General features: G+C 43.5%; 1 protein-coding gene across 24 annotated transcripts in view; it reads right to left on the bottom strand.

Annotated features, from left to right (window-relative positions):
- Positions 1 to 17,320, bottom strand: part of elna (elastin a) — a 76,113-nt gene extending 58,793 nt beyond the window's left edge. For 19 of the 24 annotated variants that reach the window (XM_035385309.1, XM_035385311.1, XM_035385320.1 and 16 more), the window contains exon 1: positions 16,963 to 17,319. In XM_035385309.1, coding sequence (XP_035241200.1) covers positions 16,963 to 17,038 — 76 coding nt within the window. In that variant the 5' untranslated portion in view covers positions 17,039 to 17,319. Of the gene's footprint in view, positions 1 to 16,962 lie in introns of all 24 variants that reach the window. The other 5 variants (XM_035385303.1, XM_035385305.1, XM_035385304.1 and 2 more) reach the window with 1 other exon arrangement.
- Positions 17,321 to 17,865: the final 545 nt, after the last annotated feature.

The raw sequence follows: 17,865 nt of genomic DNA, 5'->3' as shown, positions 1-17,865 counted from the left end.
CTGAAAAACATTCGATTATAGTCAGCGGCACCAAAATTTTCTTTCACACCTTCAATAAACGGCACAAGTCCCAGTAGAAGATTGAATTAAACCTTTTAAAGTTATATATTTTCTGAAACGTTATCGATTCCGCTAGGCCACAGTAAGTGAAACTAGGCGATCTGAGCGTATAGTTTCTATGTAAATTACGTCGGAAGGATTCAACCTTGTTGTTTGCTACCTAAACTTCATGGCCCTCTTGTAGCAGGATGGTGTGTCCAGTCCACGGTCTATGGTCCAGTCAGATTTCTTTACGGGCCGTGGAAAGGGGAGTGGTTACTGTACTTGTGACGCACTAACTTGATAACATTCTCAACCGGCTGAAAATAGGAAGATAAATGTAAAACGCATATTTCTCCAAGAATAAAGAACGTACATATTTAATACTTTACTCATTGTGTTTCTTCAATGCCTCTTGTGCAAATAGCACGTAAAACCGAGAAAGTGTGAAAACCACCATGTTACTCCTTTAACACAGTCTACAAACCCTGTGCACTTTAATACAGTATGATAGCCCTGTGCTCTAACAGTCTCACAGTCCTGTGCACTTTAATACAGTATGATAGCCCTGTGCTCTAACAGTCTCACAGTCCTGTGCACTTTAATACAGTATGATAGCCCTATGCTCTCTAACAGTCTCAGAACCCTGTGCACTTTAATACAGTATGATAGCCCTGTGCTCCCTAACAGTCTCAGAACCCTGTGCTCTCTAACACAGTCTCACAGCTGTGTGGCCTGAAACACAGTCTCAGAGCACTGTCCTCTTTCAGTGTCTCACAGCTAACACAGTCTCACAGGAGTTACAGCTATTTTTGTACATAGTCATTGTCCAAATGTGGACTGCATTATATATATATTTTCAGTTCCCACTTTATTAGGTGTTCTTTTACACAAAATAACCAGCTCCTTCAATTAGGGAATCATGTGGCAGAAACAGAATATTTGAAACATGCAGACATGGTGAAGAGGTTTTGTTGTTGTTGACCAAACAACATTAGAATTGGCAAGGCATGTGATCTAAGCTACTTTGGCCATGTTATGACTGTTGATTCTAGACTTGGCGGTTCCAGCATCTCAGAAAAATGCCCTAGAGTCTCTAGAGTTTACAGAGAATAGTGCGATAAACAGAAAACACCCGGTGAGCGACAGTTCTGTGGCCAAACACAAGCTGTTAATGAGGTCAGAGGTTAATGGGCAGGCTTGTTCAAGCTAACAGAAAGGCCACACATGCTCAAATAACAGCTGTTTACAGCACTGATATGCAGAAGGGCATCTCTGAATGTGCAACACGTTGAACATGGAAGCGGACACACTACAGCAGCAGAAGAACAGAAAGATGAGGCTACAGTGGTCACGTGACCACCAAAACTGGGTACCTGAATATTGGATAAGCATTGCCTGCTCTGACAAATCTCGATTTCTGCCACAACATGGAGATGGTAGGGCCATAATTTGGCATGAATAGCATGAATAAATGGATCTTTTCCGCCTTCGGTCAATGGTCCAGACTGGAGGGGGTAGTGTAATGGCATGGGGAATGTTTTCCTGGCACACATGAAAACATTAATACCAGGTGAAGATCATTTGAATACCACAGCGTACCTAAGCATCCCTTATGACCGTTTTTCAAAATGGATGCCTCCGCCAGGATGAGGCACCACGTCAGAAAGCACGCATCATCTTGCGCTGGTTCCACAAACATGTCAGTGACTTCAGTTAACTCCAATGGCCAGCACAGTCCCCAGGTCTCAGTGCAATACACAGAGCACCTTTGGGACGGGGTGGGGGTTCACAGCATGAATGTGGTGCCGGAAAATTAGCAGAAACTGCATGATGATATCGAGTGAGCATCCTGTTGAATCCACACTGTCACAAAAGCGGCTTCTACCCAGTACAAGATAGGGCGTACCTAACAAAATGGCCACTGAGTGTGTGAGTGTGTATGTACTGTACGTAAGAGGGACTGTTTTGAAGGAGGCTTATTTGAAAGGCTTAGTCTTAAATACTCATATCACCGACTTAAATCTCATGTCACTGGATTTAATTGGACAGTGATGGCTTTTGGGCTGGAGCTGCAGGGATATCTGATTACATGATGCTGTGCCTTTTGGTATTAATGTCTCATATGAAAATATTTGACAGTTGTGAACATCTCAGAATCCAACAACAGGCTGACACAGTGCATTACATCACTCTGCTCTTCATCCTAAGAAGACAGTGTGTTCTTTGTTCTGTGACTTCCATCTGAACCAAAGGTGGATTTCAGACTAAAACACTAGGAACCTTTCCAATTTACCCAGTGCATTTTAAAATGCTCTTGAGGATGTGGTGGAATTTCGAAGAACTCATCTGCTTTAATTGCATTTAATTCTCAAACAGTCTGAACCACTTAAGCCATTTCCTTGTTCAAGGATGTTTATGGTCGTAGTTGTTAATAAAAGTATGCCTTTCTTCCAAGAACCAAATCAACCATTCCCACTACTACGCAGGACAAACCACCCAGTATATTCGGCTAGTCAGTAGATTAGCGCAATATAATTAACATCAAATATAAGCTTATAAAATGGAGCTGTGCAGCTTTGTCACGTGACATCAATATATTCAACAATTGGACCAGACAGCAGCTGCCAACACTGCATGCAGAACCATAAAGACATAAGCATAGAAGAGAAGAGTACAGAATGATAAGTACAGGCTGTTAAGCCTGTCCAGGCCAGTCATTACCCTATAGTCCAGAGAGCACCCTGCACTGCTTCAGGCCACGGTCTGTGCACTGATCACATGAGCTAGCAAGTTCCACACATTGATAACCCTGTAAAAACATACTTCTTGATATCAGTTTACCTGGAACCCCCTTGGCCTACTGACAGAACTCTAAGCCTAATCTTTCGATCAACCTCTGCTCCTGCACTTTGTATCTCTGCTGTGCTCTGAGACAAAAGACCAGGCCTTGACACAGAGACAGAACTGGCAAGGAGCTGCGACGCACACAGAGAGATGTACACAGGGATGAGGCACGCGTAGGGACAACACGCATGCAAAGTGCAGCACCCACTGATGCGGCTTGCATACAGGGGGACAACACACACCACACTCACATAGAAACGGTACACAGGGACAGCACACACCGCACTCTCATAGCAACGGTACACAGGGACAGCACACATACAGGGGGACAACATACCACACTCACATAGAAACGGTACACAGACAGAGCACACATACAGGGGGACAACACACACCACACTCACATAGAAACGGTACACAGAGACAGCACACATACAGGGGGACAACACACACCACACTCACATAGAAACGGTACACAGACAGAGCACACATAGAGGGGGACAACACACACCACACTCACATAGAAACGGTACACAGAGACAGCACACATACAGGGGGACAACACACACCGCACTCGCATAGCAACGGTACACAGAGACAGCACACATACAGGGGGACAACACACACCGCACTCGCATAGCAACGGTACACAGAGACAGCGGTTCCGAATCAAAGGCCGGATTTCCTGTCTCAAAGCTGAAACCAATTACAGTGCAAACGGAGCAGCGCTCCAAAGCTGCCCCCAACAGCACTTCCTCAGAAACTCTGGCGCTTCCACGGCAACACCGACAAAGCCATAAATACAAACAGCCTCAAAATGCTGAATTCATAACTCGGTTGCTGTCGCGCAGAAATCCAGAGGCGCAGAGAAGGACGCATGGGATACGGGAGATCACTAAGCTAATTTAAAGTGCTTCACCATTGGCCGAGCTTTAGCTTGCCCCACCAATGCATTACTGCTACATTCCCAGTGAGGCCGGGGACACTGCTGTGTGTACAGTATTTGGACTCTGAACCGCTGGCTTGCCAGAGTTTTTTAGAGTTTGCAAGACCGGGTGAATTACCCAACATTACTGTTATTTAGTCTACTTTGTTAAACAATGTTTTTATTACATAAACTGGTTAATTACATTTTTCCATTGTCGTGGGCAGAATGAACTCCTGGCGTTCTAAGACACTAAGCAGTTTGTGTAGTCATGATTTGTGTACAAAATTTGGAGGGCTCCAGTGTTAGAGGAAACAACTCTGGCATATTTACTGACCATTATTTGGCGCAATATTTTATTATATATTTTCTAATCACAATATTTATTCTGGGAAACTGAACCTATTAAACTGTCATATTTTCTCTAAAGTTCAAAGTGTTCTTGTGTGCGGCTGGAATTGGACATGACAAGTATAAAGGATTGGCACTGTGATCACAGACTGATGGAGCACCTACCCCCCAAAATAAAATAAGCTTTCTCAGTCAGAATTTATACAGATGCACTTTCCAAAGTGAGACTCGTCATCTCAGACAACTCAAGGTTGCATTCCCTGTCTGAACTATTGGCTTTTAAAAATAATTGGGTTCCTTTTTTTTCAACCACAAAACTGTATGTATAACTAAAAAGGCAGTTGCTTACCCAGCTAAGTGGTCTTGTGATGCCCACGGTCTTTTGGCCATAATAATGAAAGATCCAACAAGATGGAAATGTACAGATTCAGAGACTAGGGAGGCTAGGTCAAGTCAATGTGCGAAGCGTTTTTCTCTTCTCAGTTCAGCCAGGACAATTTTTTGAATGAGGAAAAATACTATTGCCAGGTTCTGTTGATTACCATACCGTGTGGTTTTGGCAGCCGAATTGTGCCGTGAGCAAATTCAACGAATGGCTTCAGCTCTCTTGCAGCAAATGGCAGAAGTTAGTTGTTGTTGCCTTTTTCGGGGCTGTGGCAGCCATGTTGTGGAGGGGCCACTTGCAGAAGAAGCACCAAAAGGAATGGTGGTTGAATGGAATCATGTCACCCTTTCCGTTTCTAATTCTTGTCCAGTCCTGTGATTTCTATTATTGTTCTGTAATACAGCCATATATGTGTCTTGGTGGGTCAAAAGGTCACTGGTTATATGCTAGTTATTCTACTGTGAAATAGCCAGTTGTATACTCTCTGGAGAATCAGAAGAATTAGAATTAATTTAATGGATTTGGCACGTGGACATTCACCACTGTGACTACAACAAAAGATTGTATGTAGCGACCTGTGTGGGTCTAAATTTAATGCCCTGCAACTGAACTGAGCCAGCCAGTCCAGCAGCACTCCCTCCCTGGCTCGAACCCACAGCCCAGACTGAGCCCCAACCAAACAGGCCATTCCCCAAAACCTCACTTTCAGTATTTCATGTGCTCAATGAGCCATCACAGTATGCTGGATTTTACTCTGAATAATACTCAGGCCTGCATTCAATCAACATTTTTCCTTAACTTTGACCCATGAATAAACACAAAAGTATTCACAAACACCAGTGTTGGGGAGTAGTTTAACTACTTGCAGTTAAACTAGTAGTTTAATTATATTTTGCAGCAGTTTGCGGGTAGTTCAACTACAATCAAACTTGTGTAGTGGTTGTAGTAATTAATGACTTTTTTGTTATTTTGAGGTGTAATTAACGACAGGAATTACCAACTACTTTTAGCCCTGAAATGTTAATTTTCCAAAACCCCTTTGAAGAAATACTGCCTTCTCTCCCTCTTTTTCCTCCAATCCTGATCGGTGAGAAGCACTCCAGCCCACTATAGTTGCCAACCACTATAGTGGTTCTGCTCACTGAGCCATACAGTTGTTCTCACCCATTTCCAAAAAGAAGGCGTTGCTGACACAATGATAATTTTCTTATATATTTTTTTCTACTAAGTAATTTGAACTACATTTTTTTGAGTAATTGTAGTTTCACCGGCTACATTGCTCTAGGGTAGCTTCCCTGTAGTTCAATTACTTTCAGTGTGAAGTAATTGGCAGTTTGTACAACTAAGCTGGCAGAGTTTCCCCAACACTGACAAACACTATTTGGCAGATTCACACATTATTGTAATTACATCGCCTAACCATGTGTGTGTGAAGAAAAACAAAAACAACACAGTTGCAGTTATTTGTGAGTAAGGCCAAGGACACAAGTTGATTGAATCCAGGCCACAGTGTTCCACTGAAAGTAAAGGCTTGAATTAAGGCTTGAGTTTGCCAATAACATTTAAAAGACTAATGACCAACACCCACTCTGTACACTGAGAGAATACCTATCCTTTAACATGCCTACACACCCAGAAAGAGTAACAGACAGTAAACATTATCCAGTGAATGAAGGACATTTTGTGCAACTACAGAACAGGATCTGGCTTGTTACAAAATCAATTTATTATCTGAAAATGCTGCACTCTTTGAACTGTTTTCTTTAGCGATGGATAGAGATAGCACAGACAGAACTCAAAGCATTAGCTTCCTCTTGCATACACAGTGCATGTACTGATCCACATACAGTCAACTCATTCACATCTCATACTGAATCTAACCCAAATTATGGCCACAAAGCAGGTAACTATGGGTACTTAAAAATTAAGCAGGGAGCTAATTTTAAGGCTTTTTCTCCAACCTGTTGCTAATGCTTCAGGGTTTATGCAGCATATATTGTAAAGCCGTAATTAAATCAACTATATATAAATGGTACAATCTAGTTGTTATGCATTTCACCAACTTCTTATCCCCTATTATCACAGTTGCCTGAAGGACCACAGGATGAGCTTTTGAGGGAGGGGGCAAGGACACTGTACCCTAAGGACCATCTGGCATATCCCTGCTCAAGCAGTTGCTCCAGAGCCCTTATCAGCCTTCTTGTACTTCTACCATTCTTTGGAAACATACACAAGTCACTAAAGGCCTGATACTGATTTTAAATATGTAAGTGCTTCTTAGCTGCTAAAAAGCAATTAAGTTAGCTTTTAGCTAGCTCTTAGCTACTTTTTAGCACTCCCAGTCACTAGCGCATCTTGATGACCCTTGAGCTATGTCATTAGGAGCTAATGCTCCTGTTAGGGTCACCCAAGCTGGACAGCTTGAAGGGTAGAGACCGGAAGAGATGTGAACACTTTTCTCCTCTCTCAAGGGGTTGGCTTAGGGCCAACCACCCTAAACCATAAAAAAGTTATGCTAGGAATTAGCAATAAATTTATATTCACAGCAATAGGACTTTGGTAAAGAGGGGCCTTTATCACAAAGGACTATGATGCAGCACAGTAAAATCCAAAGGAACTCTGTGAGGCTGGAATTTCCTTCTGTCACCTGGGAAGATGATCAGAATAACCAGTTGGAATTTCAGGACAATGTAAGAAACTGGGAAGATAGCACAGATAGCTAAGGAAATAAGGCATTACAATTGATCAGTTTTAGGTATAAGTGAAACAAAATGGCTGCAATCTGGCCAGTTATCATTGGGAGAAATTATTTTGTATTCTGATCATGAAGAAGTCGTCATCCCTCACTCAGAGGGTGCTGTGTAATGAAGCAATCAGACCTCTTATCAGTTGGGAACCCGTTAGTTCTCGTATTATGACACCAAAGTTTTCTACCACGGATAAAAACAGCAATGTTTCAGGGCATAGATAGGAAATGTTATAAAGAGTTATGGGAAAGCATGGTCTTGACCATATGAATATAAATTATTTACTGACCTGTGTGCGTTAAACCAACTAGTCATGTTTTCCCACAATATACGATCTGTTCGGTATAAATCTCTTGAACCAGTAAGAGGTATTCCAAGAATGTGCTGAAAGAGATATTGAGACTCAGCGGGAGAAAGTTAACAATGTTTGAATTGATACTTGCATGGTTACCATTAGCAGAAGAGTGGATGTGGCCGGAAACCTTGGAGGAAATGCTAGTGAGAAAGGAGTGTGATGCAGAGTCGTACCAGAGCAGCTACATCCGCCCCTTCAGCGCATAGCAGCATCCATAGAGATAAGAGCATACTCAGAAAAATTGGCAGAAGATGGAGGAGAGACCGCTGCCAAGAGAAATATGAACCATTTTTACATTTCCACTACTTGCAGGCAAGCATGAGTGAGCAGAGAAACAGGTCAAGAACAGGCAAAGTAAGCCTCTAACTACAGCACGAGGAACAGCTTAAGCACTGGGCTGAACAGGGCCGCCACTAAATCTGCCTGTTCCAGGAAAGCCCCCCAGATATACCACCATTTGACACAGCTCTCCCTTTCAGGTTCTAAAAACATAGAAAGTCGGAGATCGGAGGAGCCATGACAGTGTCAAAGAACAGAAAAGTAGCAGGACCAGATAGTGTACCAGCTGAGGTAGTGAAGGTAGACATGACGCCCACACCGTGCACAAACCTGCCAGTGACACCACACGGCAGGCTTCGGCCTGCAGGCCCCAGGGGAAGAGGAAGCAGGGTTGGCTGACGAGCAGCAGGAGGAGGGACTCAGAAGGGGGGCTGAGGAGCAGCAGGAGAAGGGACTCGGAAGGGGGGCTGAGGAGCAGCAGGAGAAGGGACTCGGAAGGGGGGCTGAGGAGCAGCAGGAGAAGGAACTCAGAAGGGGGGGTGAGGAGCAGCAGGAGAAGGGACTCAGAAGGGGGGCTGAGGAGCAGCAGGAGAAGGAACTCAGAAGGGGGGCTGAGGAGCAGCAGGAGAAGGGACTCGGAAGGGGGGCTGAGGAGCAGCAGGAGAAGGAACTCAGAAGGGGGCTGAGGAGCAGCAGGAGGAGGGACTCAGAAGGGGGGCTGAGGAGCAGCAGGAGGAGGGACTCAGAAGGGGGGCTGAGGAGCAGCAGGAGAAGGGACTCGGAAGGGGGGCCGAGTTATTCGGGTTTACGTGGGCCTGATGTCAGCAGGACGTCCCGAGTCGTGTGTGCTGGAGAACTTTGATCCATGGCCCTACGGTCTGCAGGGAGCTGTGGTCTTAAATTGAGATGGACACATCCTCATCCACACTTGAGGTACCCACGCCATGTTGACCTGTACTGCTTCTGCTGACCCATCCCCACAGGTGGAAAATGCGAAATTGTCCAGAGTTCCAGTTCTGTTGCAATTTCCTTTATGAAAAACCCATTACTCAGTACTGCAAACCATAAATGACTCAAATCATAAAACAGTCAACAGTATATAAAATAGACGAGGGTCTGTTTCCGTACCTCAAGTGCCCCGAACCCCAAGAGAAAATGTAGCTTGCAAAGAAACAACAGACCCAGGCACACGCTTAGGTTATGGAAACAAAGCTAAAATAAGCTGCGATTGCTTGGGTTTTCAGCTCAAGTCAGTGCAGCTTATTGTGTGATTTATATGAAAAGCTGCAATACTTGACTTTACAAATAAATTTAAAAAACGCTGTCTTGCAAACGACTACACTGATTTGACTCAGTTCAGCTGAAAACCGATATTGACTGGAACAAAGACAGTGGCACTCCCTGAGATGCAAATCAATTGCATGCCAACTGTCAGTGATAATTCCCAAAGTTGTCACGTTTTTTTAATCAAGCAAATTAAACTTAGCATTTTGAGAACTTGAACTATGAAAACAGCTGTTGTCCACTTGGGAAGAAATCAACTGAGCTGTATATCCATTTTCTGGACAATAGCTTTGGCCTATTTATCCCATATCTTCATGTGAACAGAGGCTGTGCAGATGAACCTTGATAAAAACCATGTATATCTCAAGCCAGGATTTACGCAATTCTGAATTCAGTGGGGGACACTTGCCTTTCAATGAGATTCCACCCCAAGCGTACATCTGTCACAGCCAGTGTCCAAGCCAAGATGCGTGCCGGGAAGAATGACTTAACTCGACTTGGAGTTACACTTGTGTGTCTAAAGTGCACGTTGGGCCGGGTCCATTACTGGCTATACATGAGCCTTGAGCCTCCAGCTTTTTCCATGAGTAACAACATCGTGCCAAGCACCAGCATCCTCTTTCATAAGATTTATAGGAGTACGACATCTCTATAAAGGTTTAGCTTAGTACGCTTAGTACATAAAACTGGTATAGCAGTATAAACAAACTCATAAAAGAATTTTCTTGAGAGATAGCGAAGCTAAATAATACAGTATGTCGTATGTGTTACCAATTATGAACCACCATTTTCATAATGGTAATTGTACTCGTCTTTAAATAATGGGATAAATCAAAGTTAGAGACACTAGTGTTTAATTTTCTAGTGTTAAAGGAATTGGTGATGTGTAATGGATCAATGTGTCATCTGAATTTAAATTAAGTTTTGTAGTGTGCATTTAAGGAAACTAATGTAAGGGACTAGTGTTGTGTAAAGGAATATGGGCATATAATATGGGGTTATTGGCACTTGTGATGTGTAAAGGATCTGCAGTGAAAAAACTGGTCTTCCTTGAATTAGTGATGTTTACAATAAGGTGTTGCTTATGTGTAAAGGATGCATATTGTGTAAGCGGTTAATGATGTGTAAAAACAGAAACTGGTAAAACTGTGGAGTCAGGGATGTACAAAATAACTGGTCTGGTATTCAAGGTCACAATCAATGTTTAGCGTTGAATAAAATCAGTTGAGTCCAATATTGGGATATTTAATTTCCCCTTGTGTATATGTGTGAGTGACTGAGTAAGTGAGAGAGAGAGAGAGAGATAAAGAGCGAGAGAAAGAGGAGAGATTCTCTTCATTCTCTTGTTTGTCTATGTCTCAGACTGTCCACTTATCTAATCCAGTGTACTGTAACACCCACAATTGACTGCAAAGAGACTTCCCTATCTCAGTGAGTGCACAATCATCCTGGCAGGAAATCCCTTTCCATACATTGACATTCATGACACAGTTTTAGCTTGGCCATGTCCACACACTATGTCCAAGTGCAGGCACAGAGGGTATAAAGCCTAACCCGGTTTCCTGGAAAAGTGTGGCATGTGGACCTGCACTTTGTCACTTTTAAGACTGCCATACTCTGACGCGCTGAGCAGGGTTTAAGATCTAAAAGAGTTTAAGAGTGCATATCGCTGATAGAAAAAAAAAAACCCCTTCTCGTACTGGAAGAGGGCCGAAGCACTGCTGTCACACACGCACATGCGATCCAGCAACTCAAATAAACAACAGCAGAAGGGCCGCCGTTCCTTTCCAATCAGGCCCGCGTTCATCCAGGCTCCGTTTCCACGGAGACTGTTAGCACTTATGAGGTGGGCGTCTGAGCAAGACATTCAAGGTCAAGCTTCCAGAGCTAAAAGCAAAATTAAAGAAAATTGTGAAACCATTCCTTTTGTGTCGGGGACGGTGGAATTTTACATCAGCAAGTCGGTGTCCAGTTTGGCTTTCTGCACTGAGTAAATACGGTGCAACCCAATTTTTTTTAGAATAGCATCTGTCCCGGCAGCAACTTTTTTCTTAAATGCGGTATGTTAATAGAAGCAGAGTGCGTTCAAATGGATGGAATGAGCATCTTTATGTCCAAGAATGCATGAATAAATTACAGGTATGTTTTATTGACACAACTATTCTTGTCTCTTAAGTTTCATTTACTGAATGCTTTTAACCGTAGTTATAGAGCTGTACATTGAAGTGACCATACATTATTATTATTATTTTTTTTTAGGAATGCCAATTACTTGCGGAAACCACAATGCGATGCTGCATTTTAACTTCGCGAAATGCATCGGCCACATGTTGGCACGGTCAACGGAACAGAAATAAAGTTAACACGTTTTATTTAGAGCTCATTTGTTAAGAATTAAAGTTACATTACCGGACTTTCCACCGATGCTAAATGAATAGGCAGAACCATGCTGTTGCCAAATGAACCGTGGTAACATAAATGAACTGCTTGACCCATATCATTATGTAATTTGGCGGTCGTACAACAATGCTATGCACCGGTAAACCTCAGTAGCCTTAAAGGCAATTGGACAATCTGTTCTTGCTGGTTGGTTCTGCTCTCTGTTTTCCTCATTTTAAATTATTTCGTCACCATCTTTAAGACATTTCGAGATTACAGTCTGGACGTTGTCCCGGTGCCTTGATTTTAAATTTTCAGACTGACATACTGTCCAATCAGGCAATATTTAACTTATATCTTTTGACTGACTGGTTGTAGAACAAATCCTTTGTTTTATTTGATATTTTTTATCTAGACATTTTACATGAGTCTACCTGATATTGGGTAGGCCACGCAAAATTACGTTGATTTCAACCGACAATAGTTTTAGTCGTTCACTTGCTATGCTGTAAGAAAAGAAAAGAAAAAATATTACACGGCAAGAGATTCTGCTCCATGCAAGTATTCAATGTTTTGACAGAACCAAAACATATTCCTCGAAACATAGCGGTTTATTATTGCGTGTGTTGTGCTTTAAATAGCGTTTGAATAGGAACCGTTCCATCCCGCAGGTTTCATCACCACGTCCGGGATTCTGAGATGCTCACAAACTGGTTGCACCACAAATGAGGGCAGCGGTCTAGTGGTGTTTTAAACCGCATGTTATTATGATTATCATTAATAATCCGGCACATGCTCTTATGCTGCGGTGGACTGGCGGCCTGTCCAGGGTGTAGTCCTGCCTCTCGCCCACTGCATGCTGGGATGGGCTCCAGCATCCCCCCCGCGACCCTGCCCAGGATAAGCGGGTATGGATAATGGATGGATGGATGGATGGAGGTAATTATAATTCTTATGTTTTATGTTTGTAAGTTGCACTGGATACAGCGTCTGCTAAACGGAGGTCAGGTAATACAGACCCCTCATCAGTCATGTTACGTGACTGCAGGGGGTCTCGGCGCCACATCGCCATGGAAACGGCGATAGCGCCCGGGAACCTGGCCCAGGGGAAGGCACAGACAGGTGGACAGTGACAGGAAGTCACAGGCAGAGGTAACGTGCAGGACAGGAAATGGTGCCCCTTCAGTACAGGAAAGGGCCCGCGGCAGGTCCCATTACGAAAGTCAAGTACTGATCAAAGCGCGCAAAAAGCTCTGGACTGGAGTTTACGACTCCACTGGAGCCGCAGGACGCCTCTTAATTCATCAGAGCCGAGCGAGCTTGACCACGAGACAGATTAGCTGAAGGACAGACCTCACACCTGAACTTGGCCGACGGACACCAGGCGCTAGATTACGCTACGCACACGCACGTCCACAGACAGGAAGGGTGGATTCCGAAAAGCAGCGCAGAGACGTAAACACGAGCAAACGCAACGGGGGCGCGCGCCTTGGACTCTCCGGCCAGCCGTTTTTATTGGAGCGGGGATTTACCGGCTCGTTAGAGCTTTAAACGCAGTGGGAGACGTTCACGGCTGACCTGAGACTCCAGGCCCCGGACGGCGGATTAAGTGCGCCGTAAATCGCGCGCGGACGCCGCGGGTCACGCGGCCCCTCCGCGGCGGTAAGGCCCGCGGTTTCGTTAAACGTTCGCCACGGTCCCCCCTTCGGCCAGCTTATTTTAAAAGCACATAAAAGACGTACGTTTGGAGGAATTCGTAAATTCGCGTGCTGTAAATTCTCACAGCTGTGGCCGCTCCAGAACGCGACGCTGAAACGTTCTCCGTTTTACTGGGGGGAAGAAACCCCCTCCATTTCACAGCTGTGAACGAGTACCCTGGGACCCAACCACACGACTGTGGGACACTTCAAAGCAGTGTTTGGGAATAGTTTTGTTTTTTTGAATTTTTTTTTACAGTGCTGACGTTTTGGTTAATGTAATTTACAGTGCATGACTTTGATTACAGGAGTCAAACCAATTTGTGTAAACATCTTCAGTAATTAAAGCGTCAGTTAAGGGATTGGTCTAATGTGGGGTGACGCATGAACAGAAATGATGTGACATTCAAAGTGATTTATAAATGCATAGCATACAACTTCTCTGTGCAGCACAGACCCCTCTAATCAAGGACTGCTGCAGACCTGGGATCTCTGACCAATCAGCGACAGGTCTGTGGGATCTCTGGCCAGTCTGCGACAGGTACATGGGATCTCTGACCAATCGGCGACAGGTCTGTGGGATCTCTGACCAATCAGTGACAGGTTTCTGGGATCTCTGACCAATTGGCGACAGGTCCGTGGGATCTCTGACCAATCAGTGACAGGTCTGTGGGATCTCTGACCAATCAGTGACAGGTTTCTGGGATCTCTGACCAATCAATGACAGGTTTGTGGGATCTCTGACCAATCAGTGAAAGGTCCATGGGATCTCTGACCAATCAGTGACATTAACCAGCTTCCAGACAGAAAAAACAGCAGCCCTACTGCCCCCAAGGGCCAGATTTAAGTATCCAGGCTCTACAGTATTCCAACAACATATTATATACATTAACTATTTTTCTGTGAATGATAGAAACCTGAAGTTTATTGTGGCAGTGTGACAGGGCCCAGTGTGAATCGCTAATGTTGGTTTTGGATGTTTGGAGAGCGATTTCCCAGCACAGCTTGCCTGACTGTAGCACAGCAGAGTCCACCAGGAAAACCTGTTCTGAGGACCGGATTGTTCATATGGTCTGGCTGCCAGGGAAACGGAGAAATGCTCTTTCTACTGGTCACCTAGTGTTAGCGCATCTCTAGCGCTAACAGATAAGACTTTACATTTTAGCAGACGCTCTTATCCAGAGCAACTTACACAACTTTTTATTACCATTATTTTTTTTTACATGCATCCAGTTATACAGCTGGATGTATACTGAAGCAATGCAGGTTAAGTACGTTGCTTAAGGGTACAACAGCAGTGTCCCACCGGGGAATCAAACCTGTAGGTTACAAGACCAACTCCTTACCCACACTGCCAACAAGAAATACCATTTTGCTTGAGGGTTCATGACAGTACCACTCTCACACAGCACTCTCCCAGCTCTCTCTCTCTCTCTCTCTCCCAGCTCTCTCTCTCTCTCTCAGCTCTCTCTCTCTCTCTCTTCCAGCTCTCTCTCTCTCTCTCTTCCAGCTCTCTCTCGATACACACAGGGAAAGTTCACGTTATGGAACCAAATCCGCAAAATGCGCTCTTTTCCCACACGACATTACAGCGCGCTCTGATTGCGGGCGTGTTAAAACTTCTCTATGGCTCCACAGGTAAAATGTTCCTTCGCTCACACCGCATATTAACTACACTCTCACTCCATCAGATCGGCTCATCAGTCAGTGTAGGGTGTTTCACCGCTAACATGGTACTCATCCTGTACTCTCACTACACACACCTACACTCACAGTACATTCAATCAGACTCCACTCATTTACTCTCATCCATCTATCTTCACCACAATCACACAGCACTCACACTGTACAAATATTATAGTCACGCCTCGTCCGATTGGCTCGTGAACGTTAAATTAACGGCAGTGTTTAATTTCGGAATGTTTTTTTTTTATTTACCGAGAGGTGGTTAATCGCCGATAGACTGTTACCAACATGCCGCGCAATGTCATACGTCCTCACTTCCGTATTCACCCATGAGAGATGTCCTGCAGTTTAAACAACATCGATCACAAGGTGCTCAATTACACAGAGCATACTTAACCAGCTCATTGTTGTAATTAACAGCATCACTTAGTTTGGGGGAAAAAAAAAAACATGCATATTTCTTGAAAATTAATTTACTCTTAAAAATAAGTTTTATTTTGGTTGTAATAAAATCTCTGAAGTGCTACGGGTCTGGTAAATTGCTTCTTATGTAAAATATAAAATGTCATGAAACAGGAACTACATTTAAACTAAATCTCTCAGGATGGACAAGAAATTACTTTAATCTATTAACCAGCACTGCAATTTCCTCATTACTACTGCTAAACATAGTAATGAAAAAAAGGCTATACAAAGTGTTATTTGTGTGACATTTCGTAGCGCCAGAATTTTGGTAGTCGCATAGTAGCATGGTACATGTAAAATACCTATTGGTGAACACCTGTACACGTTCTGGAATGCCATAGAACACAAGGATAATGTGACCTCAGAACTGGCCTTGCCAGATTAAACTGTCTGATGGTTTATGCCAAATCCAAACAGGCAGGATAAAAATGTAGAAGAATCAATGTGAAAAAAAAAACTTAAAAAAAGATTATTGCATGAGTGTATTATTCACTTGTAAGTCACTTAATTGTAGACTACCTACACTACACACAGACTGCATTTCAGATCAATTGCATACCAAGCATCTACATTTAAGACAAACTTCATTGCGATCAGAATTATAGACCATCTACATAACAAAAAACAGTACAGACTAAGTGATTTACACACCACTGACATTACAGACCACCTGCAATACTGACAAATAGCAGGACTGCTTTTCTCAAGAGGCACATGAAGCATTGTTTTAAATACTCTTTGCATGAAGTACTTTCATATTTAATTACCTCCATGCAACAGTTACCAGACATAGGAAAGCATTTTTGCTTTACGAGAATCTTTACTCAGCTTCATAAATTACTGATCAGGTGAGCACCAAGTGAATTCTACTGGAAACACTGGAAGCTGACCAATGGAAAAAAAAAACAACAATCTGGCCATCTGTAATGTGCACCACATATTTTCTGTCAGAAAAGTAAAAATTAAAAAATGTATCACATCTCAAAAATAAAGTATGCATATGGAGGTACTATTATTGCAAATGTGAACTGTATGCTTTTGCAAAAATAAACCAAAAGATTCAAGTAAAGAATGTGGAAAATCCAGGGCCAGCAGAGAATATCACTGGCAAATATGGAGCACATGAGAATTATGTTTTTAATTACAGCGGTTATTTTCAGACAAGCAGCTTCATAACTAGAAATTCAGTGCAAAAAAGTTTAATAGATAATATTGTGCTAATTTCTGTTCGCTTATTTTTTTTATAACAGTCATCATCTATGATACCTTTAGAAAACCATACCGAAATACTTATGAATAAAGATACTTGCTCAAACTATTGAAGACAGCTGAACAAATAACACATGCACTAAATGCTGCAGATTCTCATGACTGCGCTGTGCACACATGGTGTTATGCGCTCAAACAGCCAAAAAGAGTGCTTTCGACAAGAGGAACGAACCAACGAGGCTCTGCTCTGGAAAGACAGACTGCCAGACAGACGGACGGATGGACGGACCCCTGCTGAGCCCTAGCGTTCCTACCTCCTTGGAGAGAGGGACCGGACAGCACCAAGAAGAGGAGAGCCCGAAGGAGGTGCGGAACCTGCCCGTTAGCCATCTCGCTCCTAAATGCGCCGCTCTTTCCCAGATCACTGGTTTTATCCTCCTCAAGGCTAATTACCGCTACTAAAGTCTTCTTGGAAAGGAGGAAAAAAAGAAGAAGAAGAAGAAGAAAAAAAAAAGATACTGGACGCTACGTAATTAAGAATGGGCGAAGGCTTTGAGCTCAATGGAGCATTTCACTTTTTTCTCCTCGCTGTCTGATGTTCCTGTTTTTATTCTGGTCACTCCTGCCAACAGCACAGAACTCGCTGCCAGAGAGAGAGAGAGAGAGAGAGAGAGGAAGAGAGAGAGAGAGAGAGAGAGAGGGAGAGGGAGAGGGAGAGAAAGTGAGAGAGAAAGTGAGTGAGATAGAGAGAGGAGGAGGAGAGTGGGCAGAGAAAGCAGCGGAAGAAGAGGAGAGGGAGAAAGAATTATAACAGTAAAAGAGAGGGAAGGAGAAAGAAGGAAGGAGTGCAAGAAAGGTAGGAGGAGAGACACTCAACATACAGAGGGAATAAAATGTCATGAGGATAGAGTGGCCCTCTTTTCTGCTGGCCCAAACTTTATGCACATAGACCTCACATTCAAACGTAGAGTTTTAAGCACAGGAATCATTGGGAGGTGCATTACAGCTACAGATAAACATTTCGGTTTCTTTGGGTACAAACACAGGCAAACACACTGGAGTCATGTAAATATTCAGGAAATAGCAGCCCTACTGCTGCCCAGATGCCCCGGCACTGTGGTGTGGAAGCCTGGCACAGACTGGCACCCTGAGAATAAACAGATTCACAAAAATACCAAACTCAGAAGCCCACCCATCTCTCTGTACCCTACTGGTTA

The sequence above is a fragment of the Anguilla anguilla genome, chromosome 12 (assembly GCF_013347855.1).
Source record: "Anguilla anguilla isolate fAngAng1 chromosome 12, fAngAng1.pri, whole genome shotgun sequence".
NCBI classification, from domain to species: Eukaryota; Metazoa; Chordata; class Actinopteri; order Anguilliformes; family Anguillidae; genus Anguilla; species Anguilla anguilla.
The sequence above is the reverse complement of the archived record's forward strand: the minus strand, read 5'-3'. Positions and strand labels throughout refer to the sequence as shown.